The following is a 15375-nucleotide window of genomic DNA, read 5'->3' as shown; positions in this document are numbered from 1 at the left end:
CATTATAAGCATTTTCTAGTTGCATTGAAGATGGCATTTATGCTTTCTGTTGCTTGTTTTCTGTGGTTGGTTGGTTTTAAGAGAAATGGCATAAAGTTTAAAGGACTAAACCTATATTGTTTCTATAGTATTAATTTCAGTGATGTGGATAATAACATGAGGAATGTAGCTTGTCTAATTTACCAGGTGGCTTTCAGGTTGTTTGGGAGGTCTAAAGACACTAATACCTTCCTTTCTGATGACCGTGACCGTGAAATGATCTTTTGTGCTAATTATTACTTCTCTCTACAGTTGTCCCTCATGTTACCGATGCTATCCAGGAGTGGGTTATGAATCAAGCCCTGGTGCCTGTGGACAGTAATAACGAAGAGCCCCAAATATGTATCATTGAGGCAAGCATGGAACTTTTCTTTATAAACATACTTTTCTGGGTTTTTAAACACCAGATCTTCATGCATGTAACACATATGTACAGATGGCCTTCTGTGTGCTGGACAACAGGCTAGGAGGTGGGATTACAACAGGAGACCACGTAGATGGTCCCTGTTCTTGTGGTCACAAGACAGAATGCATGATTGGCATTAAACAGTGTGACTACTCCTGGTGGGTGTGCAGCCGTCTGCATGTGGAGACAGATAAGTTGCATTCTAGCGAATGCTATTTGAGAAATATTTGCAGACTGCTTTGGAAGTAGAGAGAGAGTGAGTACAGGAAGTCTGATGGTAGAGGTAATTTGGAGGGGAAAGAGAGTATTAGCTGTTTAAAGGAAGAACATAGTATTGAACTTGCCACTTGTTCACTGCTTGCTTTGCTCTCAATGTGCAGACTGACAATAACATGCAGGTATTCCTTGTCTAAAAGTCAGTTGACCTAATTGCCAGGCAGGACAGCAGAATAATGAACAATTTGATTCCTAGAGGCAGACTGTCTAAATTCAAATTTCTGCCATGATCCCTAAGTGGTATATAGCTCAGTGGTTAAGAATCTGGAACCAGACTGCTTGGGTTCATAGCCCAGCTGGGTCACTTACCGGCTCAGTGACCTTAGGTGAGTTTGCTTAACTTCTCTGTGCCTCAAAAAAAAAAAAAGTTTGAGGATTAAATAAGTCAGCATATCAGCACTTAGGATGGTGTCAGCTCTATAGCAAGTGCTCAAAAATCATTTGCCATTATTAAGATGCCTGTGTGACTTTTGGCAAATTACTTCACACAGCTTCGATATATTCATCTATGACAGTAGGATAATAATGTAATATTGCCATAATAGCAAAATGGTAATAACAGTGTTGTAATGAGGATTAAATGTGAAAAAGCACTTGGCAATGCCTGGCATTTAGGAAGAGCTCAGTAAACCTCTTAGCTGTTATTACTGTCATCATTATCAGTGTCAGCAGACAGATACTTTGCTACCCACAAGGGCAATTGTGTTAATAGTAGAACTGGAAACTTAACCTAAATGTGCTATGCTAGCATATATTTACTATATATTGTACTGCTATAATAGGAGAGCTGATAAACTTAATATAAATGTATAAAATTTTCTCTCCCTTCATATTTCTCTCCCTTCATATTTCTCTCCCTTCACAATTGACAAGGAAAGAGGGGATGCTTCCTTTGTAATTTTTTATTTATTATTTTTATTTTGCTATCATTAATCTACAATTACATGAGCAACATTATGGTTACTAGACTCCCCCCATCACCAAGTTCCCCCGACATACCCCATTACAGTCACTGCCCATCACCACAGTAAGATGCTATAGAATCACTACCTGTCTTCTCTGTGTTGTACAGCCCTCCCTGTGCCCACCCCCTACATTATGTCTGCTAATAGTAATGCCCCTTTTATCCCCCTTATCCCTCCCTTCCCACCCATCCTCCCCAGTCCCTTTCCCATTGGTAACTGTTAGTCCATTCTTGGGTTCTGTGAGTCTGCTGCTGTTTTGTTCCTCCAGTTTTTTCTTTGTTCTTATGTCATCTTATGGCTGTGAAATGATTTGATACTTGTCTTTCTCTGCCTCGCTTACTTCACTGACCATAATATCCTCCAGCACTATTCATGTTGTTGCAAATGGTAGGATTTGGTTCTTTGTTATGCCTGAATAGTATTCCATTGTGTATATGTACCACCTCTTTATCCATTTATCTACTGATGGACACTTAGGTTGCTTCCATTTCTTGGCTATTGTAAATAGTGCTGCGATAAACATAGGGGTGCATCTGTCGTTTTCAAACTGGGCTGCTGCATTCTTAGGGTAAATTCCTAGAAGTGGGATTCCTGGGTCAAATGGTATTTCTATTTTGAGCTTTTTGAGGAACCTCCATACTGCTTTTCACAATGGTTGAACTAATTTACATTCCCACCAGCAGTGTAGGAGGGTTCCCCTTTCTCCACAACCTCGCCAACATTTGTTGTTGTTTGTCTTCTGGATGGTGGCGATCCTTACTGGTGTGAGGTGATATCTCATTGTGGTTTTTATTTGCATTTCTCTGATGACTAGTGATGTGGAGCATCTTTTCATGTGTCTGTTGGCCATCTGAATTTCTTCTTTGGAGAACTGTCTGTTCATCTCCTCTGCCCATTTTTTAACTGAATTATTTGCTTTCTGTTTGTTGAGGCGTGTGAGCTCTTTATATATTTTAGATGTCAGCCCTTTCTCGGATCTGTCATTTATGAATATATTCTCCAATACTGTAGGGTACCTTTTTGTTCTATTGATGGTGTCCTTTGCTGTACAGAAGTTTTTCAGCTTGATATAGTCCCACTTGTTCATTTCTGCTTTTGTTTCCCTTGCCCAAGGAGATATGTTCATGAAGTAGTTGCTCATGTTTATGTCCAAGAGATTTTTGCCTATATTTTTTTCTAAGACTTTTATGATTTCATGACCTACATTCAGGTCTTTGATCCATTTTGAATTTGCTTTTGTACATGGGGTTAGACAATGATCCAGTTTCATTCTCTTACATGTAGCTGTTGAGGTTTGCCAGGACCAGCTGTTAAAGAGGCTGTCATTTCCCCATTGTGTATCCATGGCTCCTTTATCATATATTAATTGACCGTATATGTTTGAGTTTTTTTATCTGCACTCTCTATTCTGTTCCACTGGTCTGTGGCTCTGTTCTTGTGCCAGTACCAAATTGCCTTGATTACTGTGGCTTTGTAGTAGAGCTTGAAGTTGGGAAGCGAGATCTTCCCTGCTTCATTCTTTCTTCTCAGGATTGCTTTGGCTATTTGGGGTCTTTGTGATTCCATATGAATTTTAGAACTATTTGTTCCAGTTCATTGAAGAATGCTTTTGGTATTTTGATAGGGATTGCATAGAATCTGTAGATTGCTTTAGGCAGGATGGCCATTTTGACAATATTAATCCTTCCTAGCCAAGGGCATGGGATGAATTTCCATTTGTTAGTGTTGTCTTTAATTTCTCTTAGGAGTGTCTTGTATTTTTCAGAGTATAGGACTTTCACTTCCTTGGTTAGGTTTATTCCTAGGTAGTTTATTCTTTTTGATGTAATTGTGAATGGAATTGTTTTCCTGATTTCTCTTTCTGTTAGTTCATCATTGGTATATACAAAAGCAACAGATTTCTGTGTATTAATTTTGTATCCTGCAACTCTGCTGACTTCAGATATTAGTTCTAGTAGTTTTAGAGTGGAGTCTTTAGGGTTTTTTATGTACAATATCATATCATCTGCAAAGAGTGACAGTTTGACTTCTTCTTTACCAATCTGGATCCTTTGTATTTCTTTGTTTTGTCCAATTGGTGTGGCTAGGACCCCAAGTACTATGTTGATAATAGTGGGGAGAGTGAGCATCCCTGTGTTGTTCCCAATCTTAGGTGAAAAGCTTTCAGCTTCTTGCTGTGAAGTATGATGTTGGCTGTGGGTTTGTCATGTATGGCCTTTATTATGTTGAGGTACTTGCCCTCTCTACCCATTTTGTTGAGAGTTTTTATCATGAATGGATGTTGAATTTTGTTGAATTCTTTTTCAGCATCTATGGAGATGATCATGTGGTTTTTGTCCTTCTTTTTGTTGATGTAATGGATGATATTGATGGATTTTTGAATGTTGTACCATCCTTGCATCCCTGAGATGAATCCCACTTGGTCATGGTGTATGATCCTCTTGATGTATTTTAATTCGGTTTGCTAAAATTTCGTTGAGTATTTTTGCATCTACATTCATCAGGGATATTGGTCTATAATTTTCTTTTTTTGTGGTGTCTTTGCATGGTTTTGGTATTAGAGTGATACTGGCCTCATAGAATGAATTTGGAAGTTTTCCTTCCTCTTGTGTTTTTTGGAAAACTTTAAGGAGAATGGGTATTATGTCTTCTCTATATGTCTGGTAAAATTCAGTGGTGAATCCATCTGGCCTGGATGTTTTGTTCTTGGGTAGTTTTTTGATTACCGCTTCAATTTCGTTGCTGGTAATTGATCTGTTTAGATTTTGTGTTTCTTCCTTGGTCAGTCTTGGAAGGTTGTATTTTTCTAGGAAGTTGTCTATTTCTTCTAGGTTTTCCAGCTTGTTAGAATATAATTTTTCATAGTATTCTCTAATAATTCTTTGTATTTCTGTGGTGTCTGTTGTGATTTTCCTTTCTCATTTCTGATTCTATTTATGGGTGTAGATTCTCTTTTTCTCTTAATAGGTCTGGCTATGGTTTTATCTACTTTGTTTATTTTCTCAAAGAACCAGCTCTTGGTTTCATTGATTTTTTCTATTGTTTTATTCTTCCCAATTTTATTTATTTCTTCTCTGATCTTTATTATGTCCCTCCTTCTGCTGACTTTGGGCCTCATTTGTTCTTCTTTTTCCTGTTTCAATAATTGTGACTTTAGATTATTCATTTGGGATTGTGCTTCCTTTAAATATGCCTGGATTGCAGTATACTTCCCTCTTAGGATTGCCTTCGCCGCATCCCACAGAAGTTGGGGCTCTGTGCTGTTGTTGTCATTTGTCTCCATATATTGCTTGATCTCTGTTTTAATTTGGTCATTGATCCATTGATTATTTAGGAGCATGTTGTTAAGCCTCCATGTGTTTGTCAGCCTTTTTGTTTTCTTTGTACAATTTATTTCTCATTTTATGCCTTTGTGATCTGAGAAGTTGGTTGGTAGAATTTCATTCTTTTTGAATTTGCTGAGGTTCTTTGAATTTGCTGTGGTGTATTCTGGAAAGTGTTCCTTGTGCACTTGAGAAGAATGTATATCCTGCTGCTTTTGGGTGGAATGTTCTATAGATGTCTGTTAAGTCCATCTGTTCTAATGTGTTGTTCTGTGCCTATGTGTCCTTACTTATTTTCTATCTGGTGGATCTGTCCTTTGGAGTGAGTGGTGTGTTGAAATCTCCTAAAATGAATGCATTGTATTCTATTTCCTCCTTTAATTCTGTTAGTATTTGTTTCACATATGTTGTTGCTCCTGTGTTGGGTGCATATATATTCATAATGGTAATAACCTCTTGTTGGACTGCCACCTTTATCATTAGGTAATGTCCTTCTTTATCTCTTGTTACTTTCTTTGTTTTGAAGTCTATTTTGTCTGATACAAGTACTGCAACACCTGCTTTTTTCTCCCTATTGTTTGTGTGAAGTATCTTTTTCCATCCCTTGACTTTTAGTCTGTGTATGTCTTTGGGTTTGAGATGAGTCTCTTGTAAGCAGCATATAGATGGGTCTTGCTTTTTTATCCATTCTATTCCTCTGTGTCTTTTGATTGGTGCATTCAGTCCATTTACATTGAGGGTAATTACTGATAGATATGTACTTGTTGGCATTGCACGCTTTGAATTTATGGTTACCAAAGGTTTAAGGGTAGCTTCTTTACTATCTAACTGTTTAACTTAGCTCTCTTAGTAAGCTATTATAAACACAGTCTGATGATTCTTTATTTCCCTCCCTTTTCTTATTCCTCCTCCTCCATTCTTTACATCTTGGGTGTTTTATTCTGTACTCTATTATGTTTCCTTTGACTGCTTTTGTGGATAGCTGATTTTCTTTTTTGCCTTTAGTTAGTATTTGGTTGGTCTGCTTTCTTTGGTGTGATTTTATTTTCTCTGTTGACATCTATTTAGCCTTAGGAGTGCTTCCATCTAGACCAGTCCCTTTAAAGTATCCTGTAGAGGTGGTTTGTGGGAGGCAAATTCCCTCAATTTTGTTTGTCTGGGAATTGTTTAATCCCCCCTTCATATTTAAATGATAATTGTGCTGGATACAGTATTCTTGGTTCTAGGCCCTTCTGTTTCATTGCATTAAATATATCATGCCTTTCTCTTCTGGCCTGTAAGGTTTCTGTTGAGAAGTCTGATGATAGCCTGATGGGTTTTCCTTTGTAGGTGACCTTTTTTCTCTCTCTGGCTGATTTTAATACTCTGTCCTTGTTCTTGATCTTTGCCACTTTAATTATTTTATGTCTTGGTGTTGTCCTCCTTTGGTCCCTTGTATTGGGAGATCTGTGGGCTTCCATGGTCTGAGAGACTATTTCCTCACCCAGTTTGGGGAAGTTTTCACCAATTATTTCTTCAAATACACTTTCTATCCCTTTTTCTTTCTCTTCTTCTTCTGGTACTTCTGTAATGCGAATATTGTTTCATTTGGATTGGTCACACAGTTCTCTTAATGTTCTTTCATTCCTAGAGTTCCTTTTCTCTCTCTTTGCCTCAGCTTCTCTGTATCCCTGTTCTCTGATTTACATTCCATTAACTGTCTCTTGCACGTCATCCAGTCTGCTCTTAAGCCCTTCTGTTGATTGTTTCTTCCTTTGTAATTTTTAAAAATTGGAGTATAACATATAAATACAGAAATGTGCACATTGTAGATGTATAGCTTGATGAAGTTTATAGACCAAACATACCTGCATAACTGGCCTTGATTTCTTTTGAAAATATTTAATTTCTAATAAAGTGAATAGTTGGGAAACAAATTGAGACAATGAGAAAGACACATAGTGTAAGGGAAGAGAATGGCAGATAAAAGCTCCAGAAAGCATAGCATTTGCCCTTAGAATGGAGATGTTGGCCAGGGGAGAGCTGGCCTCTACAGGCAAGGAGACTTTCGTGGTCATTCGGTTGACTGATGGTCAAGTCTTAGACTTGACCTCCAGAATGTATCAGAACAGGCTTAAGAGCAGGGCTGTAATGTGGTCAGCTTGGAAAAGACGATTCATTTGATGGAGAGGGTGGAGGAGGGCTAGAGGGGGAAGGACAAGGCAGGGGCCTCAAGAACCTGAGTCAGCTGAGCTGATGGTATTTAGAGATAAGGAGGTATCTAGCAGAGAAATCCTGAATGGAGACATTACAGGGCTTGCCTTGGGTGATCCGGACTTGGAAAGGGAAAGGATGGTGCAGGGGATTCTTAGTTTTTATTGTAATATCTTTTGTACAATTTGGTTTTTAACCACATGCATACATTATTTTGATTAAAAAAACCACTTATTAATGTCAACTTAAAGGTGCATTTAGCAATTTCAGTGTCTTAAAGGTCAGCCCAAGGCAGATTTTACTCAAGCCCAGCAGAGGGTAGGACAAGTCCTCACGCCTTTGGTTTACACCAGTCATCTGCTGTAGTGGACCAGGTTGCCCAGTGCGGTAGCCACTCACCACATGGACCTGTTGAGCATATAAAATGTGGCCCATCCTAATTGAGATGTGCTGTGAGTTTAAAATACACACTGGACTTCAAAGGTTTAGTATGAAAAAAAGGGAATGTAAAATACCTAATAATTTCTTTAAATATTGCCAATATGTTTAAATGACAATATTTTGGATATACTGCGCTACATATAATACAGTGTTAAAATTAATTTCTCCTGCTTGCTTTTGCCTTTTTTTTACTTTTTAAAAAATTTTGTATCATTAATATATAATTACATGAGGAAAGCTTTTGCCTTTTTAAATGTGGCAACTAAAACTTTAAAATTATATATGTAGCTCATGTTCTATTTCTACTGGACAGCGCCGGTCTAGTACTTTTCACTGCTTTTTCCTGTTCTAGCAACAGGAAATGCAGAGGATATCCAAAATGTGCCCATTTTCCCAGGAGAAGAATTGGTCCCTGACCAGTTTTCTAAACCTGAACATTTTAATAACTTCTGCAGTGACTTTTTTTTTTCTTTTAGTTTTCGTAGGTGGAAGCCTTCTCTTAAGGCTGTTATCCTTAATCATAGAAAAAATTCCAAATGGTCATGTATACGAAGGTTTGTGCCTCTTATTCCCTGATGCTATTTTTTTTCTTAATTATGTTTTTTAATAATAATAATCACAAGAAAGAGAAGGGGGAAAGATATGTTTTTTAATGTAATTGAGCCGCCCCTGGAGTTCATTACTGTACAAGCCCAATTTCAGTTTGGGATGAGCCTTAACACTTTGTTCATCTTAGCTTTTCCAGGTATTGTTTTTTTGACAATCATCCTTGAACAAAGTTTGTATGATGTGTTCTGGTGCCAGTGCACCTGCTTCTCTTTGTCATCATTTTACAAAGAAGAATGCTATAGATTCTGACTCTAACTGCTGCAAGGTTCCACTTGCACAATGAAATCCAGAATTAACAATGACATCTCAAATTAAACTGAAATTTCTATCTCAACAAACAATAAGCAAACATTTTAGACCTGTGCCTTCACATTGTTCTTTCCCCACCCCCCATATCTGTGTTCTTTTGTTTTTTATTCTGCTCTTGAACTGACTTGTTTGGCTTAACCAACATTGATTTTGCCCTTAATGTGTACTAGTCCTGATAATGGCTGCTAGGCTTAAGAGGACACTGCTCTGCAGGTCTCATGTTGACTTTTAATTTCATGGAAACAGAAACTGTCACAAGTTCTCTCCAGCACAACCCTTTCTTCTCCATATAATCATGATGTTTATATTCACTTAATGGACACTAGGTCAGGCATCCTTTGGGTTTAAGTTGTGCTCAACATTTGTGTTCATGCACAATTTAACCTTTCGCAGAAGGACCTCCAAAGCTGATTTTCAGTTTTAAGCACGTAGAAGCTGTTGAAATGTTTTCAAAGCCTTTTTGCACAAGAGGCCTCTATTCCTCAGAGCAGTGAAGCTGACAAGATTTGTTCATATTAGTCCAGGTCATCGCAACATGAACCTGAAATAATTTATGCCTGGATTAATGGAATAAAAGGTATATTTCTTTCTTCCTTTTCGTTTTTTTCTCAAAAAAGAGTCCTTTCATTCATTAAAGGCAGAACAGACTTTGCACATCTTATAAACTTGCTGCTGATTCGATTTCAGCTTTGGATAGATCTTAAAATTGTTATGGGTGATATTTTCCCTGTTGTGCGGGGAAATAGTAAATTTAGAGTTATTCCAGTAATAGTACTGAAAGTTTCTGATCACAGTGCTGGTAAATGGGGCACCAGACGAGTGGTAATGGGACGGTCCAAACTGATGGAGGGAGTGCAGTACCATGGTAGGCCACGTGAAGGCAGAAGCGGACAATGTTTAAAGCCTTTGCCTTTTCAAGCTTCCCTGTTTCCTAGCTCCTAGAGTACTCATATCAAAAAACAGATGTCCCTCAACAGTTTAGTTTAAATGCAGACCTTTTTTTTCCTAAAGAATTTATTTTCCTGTTAGGTTCTGGTGCGTTGTAGTTAATGAGCACTTAAATCCCTCATCCCTTGCCAATTTCTTGATTGCATGTTATTTCTTGGATTTTCATAAGTGCTTGTCATTCTTTTACAAAGCAATTATATATTTTTATCTGTTCTATACCCAAGAAGCTTGAATTTTAATTATGTTTTGTTATCTGAATTAAAGTTAGTAAAGAATCATTTCTTCTATAGCAATGTAGTCCTGTAATTTCTTAGTTTGAATCCTTTGTAGTTATGGTGGTGGGTTACCTGAATGCTGTTATCTAGGGCTTACATCGAATTTCGAGACCCTTCTGTCCTGTGCTGACTGCTGACCTAAACCCCCAGAGCTGTGCAGGTAGTTGGGCTTGTGTCAGAGCCAGGGTGGGGAGCAGGGCAGTCAGGCACCTGGCCTCCTGGGGCAGACAGCCTAGTGGGGTGGAGAGACGCAAATCAAGGACTCAGGGCCATCATGGTGCCTGGTGCTGAGTTACTGGGAAGAGCCCGACCGGGTGCTATGATAGGGAGCAGCATGGGGGAGGCTGCTTTAGGTGGGTGTTCAGGGTTGGGCTTTCTGAGGGGGACGTAGCTCCCCGGGCTGAAGGATCAAGATGAGATGGATGGAGATGAAGAAGGAGGGTGGGAGGGCTTAGGGCACACTGGAAGAGCATTCCATCTGAGATCCTGAATGGCTAGGGGGCTAACACCCAGAGGTGGGTGTGTGAGTTGTGCGGGGCAGGGGCATGAGAGGAGATGAGAGACATGTGCGGGGCCAGAGCATATAGGGCCTTTGCTTAGCTGCAGGGAAGAGTGTAGATTTTATTTTCAGTGAAGCAGTAAGCCACTGAGGGTATAAGCACAGGAGATGCCTTCTGAGTGTTTATAAGGTCACTCTGCTGGTGTGTGACAAATGGTTGATGGAGGACAGGAGAGAGTGGAAACTGGGAGGCCATTAAGAGTGGGGGATGGCCAACTTTTCCTATAAAGGGCAGATTGTAAATATGTTCAGTTTTGAGGGTCAGAGAGTGTCTTTCACACCTACTCAACTCTACCATTGCAGTGTGAAAGCAGCCATAGGCAATATGTAAAATAGTGGGCATAGTTGTGTGTCAATAAAACTTTATATGTAAAAACAGGCTGCAGGCCATAGTTTGACACCGCTGGTTTAGGTTATGGCAGTCAGTAGAAGATGGCGTCAGTAGCGTCTAGGGTGGTGGCAGTGGAGTAGAAAGCAATGAATTTTCAGGAGGTTTTGGAGGTACAACCCTCTAGACTGGGCTGGGTGAGGGAAAGGGGGAATTGAGAATGATTTCCAGGCTGCTAGCTTGAAACAGTTAGGGGGAGGAGATGCTGTTCGCTGGGATAAGGAACAGGCCCAGGGGCTGAGGGGACCAGGAGTTCAGTTTGGGACATGATAAGACTGAGTCATGATGGAGACATCTTGAAGGTGTGAAGGACGAGTTGGCTCCAAAGCCCGGTTGTGCTGAGAAGAGAGCTCAGGGCTCGAAGTAGATCTCAGTCTCATTTAGGCAGCTGACACCAGAGAAGATGGTAAATTCTGGGACAGGCACACCGTGATTTCTTCCTCCTCAACATCCCCATCATTGCCTAAAGTTTCCTGGTGATTATTGTGCCTTAGCTCTGCCTTATTTCATTGATAAATTCTGAGCATCTTACGACAACATTGTTTTAAATTCCTCCCACTGCCTGGTTTATAGTGTTGAACATGTAGTAGATGTGCAAATGCCACAGAATTAATTTTCAAATCCATGTCATAACCTTTAAGTATTTAACTACGGTGAGGATGAATGGGTTAAGGTGAATTTTACCCTAGTCTAAAGTAAATGCTTAAGTAACTTGGTTGGAAGCACATTGCAAATTAACATTTACTGAAGGATTACACTGTCGAAAGTATTCCTGGAGCTTTTCGTACTACTTGTTTCAGAAAGCCAGCATGTTTTAATAGTCGTGATTTAATTCTAGTAGTATCACCATGGCAAGGAGACTGTTCATATGCATGCGTGTGTGTGTGTGTGTGTGCATGTGTGCGCGCATGCGTGCGCATGTGTGCACATGGAGAGAGCGAGAATGCTCACTACTTCACGCCAGGCAGCAGAGCCCGCTGGCTCTTACCTTTCTCATACTGTTACTGGATTTGAGTTCTATCTTGCAGGTGGACCACTGGTGGAAACTAGCTGGTCTCCCTCCTCTGTGGCCCATGTTCCGGATCCTTTTGTCTGCTTATGAATTCCCTTGCCTTTTCTTAAAACCCTCCTTTTTTCTTAAAAAAATTTTTTTTCCAATCTTGATGAGGTGAAGGGTTGACAGCCTTATGATGAGCCCCTAAATTTTTAGGGGATGATATACTAGCCTGTAAAATCCAGCTGGATTATAAAACCAGGATTTGTTTACTCAGTCTGAATCTCCACCCAACAGGCAGAGTGATCTTGTAAACGCAGGAAGCAGATAATCTTGCTTCTGCCCCCTTGAGGCTCTGCTCTCCCTTCTCTCTTCCTGCTTACCTGGTTGACTGTGCTGTACGCCATCACTTCTTATTTGACTTTCTAGTCTCCATTTTCTCTTGCCTTTACTTCATCTCCCCCCCTTTTTTAAATTGAACTACAGTTGACATACAACATTAGACTGGTTTCAGGTGTACAACTTAGTGATCTGACATTTATATACATCACCACTATAAGCGTCATTAGCATCTGCCACCATACAAAGATGTTGCAATGTGATTGACTATATTCCCAATGCTGTACTTTACACCCCTGCGACTTAGTTTATAATAGGAATTTGTCCCTCTTTACTCTCCCTCTTAAATGTAGAGTGCTTTCCCTTTTCATTTCTAATGGTTATAGTGAGGTTTAATTTATATATCATAAATTTCACCTGTTTTAAGTGTATAAGGCAGTGATTTTTAGCATATTTACAAACTTCTATTCTTGGCATAGCTCGAGAATTTTTCTGCTAGTCTGTGTACTGTGGAAGATCACTTGTATCTTTTTTTTCCATTCCCAGCTGGATGGCACCATTGGAGACATTGAAGGAATGCCATTTGTGGAAGCATTCAGACAATTCCAGTTTAAGGCAAAAATAGAGAATTTCTGTAATATCCATGTTAGCCTTGTCCCTCAGGTGAGCTTTCCATATATGTAGTCAGCAACTTCTGTAAGTCTTCCTATGATATTCTGTTTATTCCTCATTTCAAACTAGGGAGCCATTGATTATCCTGAAGAGCTAAAAATCTAGCATACTGACAGTGACCCATTTCCTTTCAGCAAGGTGCTACTGGAGAACAAAAAACTAAACCCACACAAAACAGCATCCGTGTGCTGAGGGGGTTAGGCCTGTCTCCCGACTTGGTGAGTTAAGGAGAGTGGGGAACTTTCTTGGTATAGGACCTCCATGTCTTAATCTGTAATATCACCTAAGTCCTTTCTAGCTCTCAAATTGTTCCTATAACAATGAACTTTTTGTATCTGAGAGCCAGGGAAGGCTTATTCCCTCACTCTCAAGTGTCGCCTCACATATCTCTGAATTGGCCATCCGTTCTTCTCTAGTTTCTCATTTGGTTGGTGTCACCGACAGCTGGGCAAGTGGAATATCCTGTCATTTGTATGGTCCCCGGGTCCTGTAATGGGAGATGGGACCTTGCAGATTTTCCTCTGATGCTGCTGGGATGGGCTATCACTGCTCTTATTTGCAGCAGGTCATCCAGTTACTGCTAGTGGTCTAGATCAGGGTTTGACAGATAAGGGTGGGCAGGCCTGCTGCCTGTAAATAAAGTTTTATTGAAACAGACTACCATCTCCTGATTACATTATTCTGTAGCTGCCTTTGTGCTGCAAGGGTACAATCAGTAGTCATGATGACATGACCTGCAAGCCTAAAATATTTTCCATCTGGCCCTTTAGAGAAAAAGGTTGCCAACCTCTGGTGTAGCTCTGTACTTGTATTTAAAGGAGTAGCATTTCTGAGGCTTGACTCAATTTAGTAGAGATGCCTTGACATCTCAAGTCCTTACTAGTAGACTTGTGTGGAGTTTGATTATACTTATATTCATGCTTAGATCAGTTTCTAACAGTCCAGTAGAATGCCCAGAATGAACAAGTACATGCTTGGTCAAGACTCTTGTAGTAAAAAGAAATTAATAAAGTGTCATGCTGAAAATGAACGGTAACATGAATAGCTCAATTCCTGCTTGCTGACCCGTGCATATCTGACTTTGACAGATTATCTGCCGAAGCTCTGCACCCATTGAAATGGCCACAAAGAAAAAGATTTCTATGTTTTATCATGTGAACCCTGAACAGGTTAGTGCTGCTCTTTAGATCTTACTGCCTTGCGGGCACTTCTGCTGATGACAGCGTTTTTCACCTCTTCGGTTTATCATATTACTTTTCATGGCATTTATGAAAGCTTTGAGGGCGTCATACTGAAGCATAGCTCCCTTGCACTTAAGTGACCATCTGAGATTCCTGGTTCCTTAAGTAGATTGCATGTTTCTCTGCATAATCACTGCTTAAGTTATAGGTACCAAACCAGGTGGGCTTTTTACATTGCAGGCAAACCTCTAGAGAGAGAACCACATGGAGCCTGCTTTTCGTCACTTTATGTTGTGTTTCCAGGACAATTGCCACATTCGCTGTGATTTCTCCTTTGTATGTGTTACCGCTTAACTCACCCCAGACCAGACATTACGGTGACATTCACACTTATCACTTCTGATTACATCAGTGGCCTCCGTTCCATTCACTGGGCTCAGATCCTCTGTCCTGCAGGACTTTCCACCTGGGTATCTGGGAGCTTGCTTTTCTTTTTTCTTTTTATCATTCTTTTTTCTCGGTCTCTTGCTTGCAGTAAGGCTTAGGCGCAAGGGATTGCAGTGTAAAAAGTGATATGCAAAGGCACTCAGGAGAAGAGTGAGATTTGGCAGAAACCTTTTATTTTCTTCAGATTAGCTCTGGGTTCCCTGAAGCCTAAAAGCTGTGTAATCAGATTTCTGTGTCTCATGTGGGGTCTCCTGCCTGGTGCTTCAGGGTTAGTGCATAAGTGAACCAGTTTGAAAAAATGTGATGGCAGGTGTAAAGGAGTCCCCTGTATTTGTATGTCATCAAGCCATTTTAGTTTTGTTCAGTTGCTTTTAGGAATCATCCTACTGGTAAATAGTACTTTGTGTACACTAAACAGATATAACCTGCTTCCCAAAATGGAAGGAGGCTACAGCTCTCAGAGTTGGGTTGCTGAGTGCTGTGAGAACAGAACAGTTCCCAACTGTTGACCATACAGAGTCTGTTTTCTATAGAACTATTGATTCGGAAGACTGCTTTATCCCATCAGTCCACAGGCTAGTTTCCCAGCCATTTTTCAGCACATCATTTTTTTCTGGTCTGAGTTGATGTTCCCATTTCTTCGTTCCTGGAGAACTTGCATTTATAGTCCTTCTCTGGATCACTGAGGATGGGATGGAGGGTTTGAGGCATCTCTTTGGATGTGGTCGTTAGTATGATATTTGAAAAAAAAATCTCTTTAGCCTGGAGGATAAATGAATAAATAACTGAATACTCCATGCCTTCCACTTGTGGGAGTTCGGGTGGTGCAGAGATTTGGTTTTAATTAATAATTGAGATGGAGCCTCAACTCAGTGACATCTTAGCACTTTGACCTGCATTGATGAATGTGCAAGTGAAACACAATAGTCTTAAGTGTCAGGCTAGCAATATCCAAACAGCTTAGTAAACCTTGGTTGGATAGCTATGGATTTGGGAAGACTACGTGTTTAC

The 15375-nt window shown here is 40.0% G+C and overlaps 1 protein-coding gene across 1 annotated transcript in view; it reads left to right on the top strand.

Moving 5' to 3' along the window:
- CTPS2 (CTP synthase 2) overlaps window positions 1-15375 on the top strand; it is a 128701-nt gene that overhangs the window by 11073 nt on the left and 102253 nt on the right. Inside the window, 4 exon segments of the mRNA XM_073227464.1 lie at window positions 292-392; window positions 12611-12727; window positions 12871-12954; window positions 13825-13905. Coding sequence (XP_073083565.1) covers window positions 292-392; window positions 12611-12727; window positions 12871-12954; window positions 13825-13905 — 383 coding nt within the window.

This window comes from Manis javanica, chromosome X (genome assembly GCF_040802235.1).
Source record: "Manis javanica isolate MJ-LG chromosome X, MJ_LKY, whole genome shotgun sequence".
Classification (NCBI taxonomy): Eukaryota; Metazoa; Chordata; class Mammalia; order Pholidota; family Manidae; genus Manis; species Manis javanica.
The sequence above is the reverse complement of the archived record's forward strand: the minus strand, read 5'-3'. Positions and strand labels throughout refer to the sequence as shown.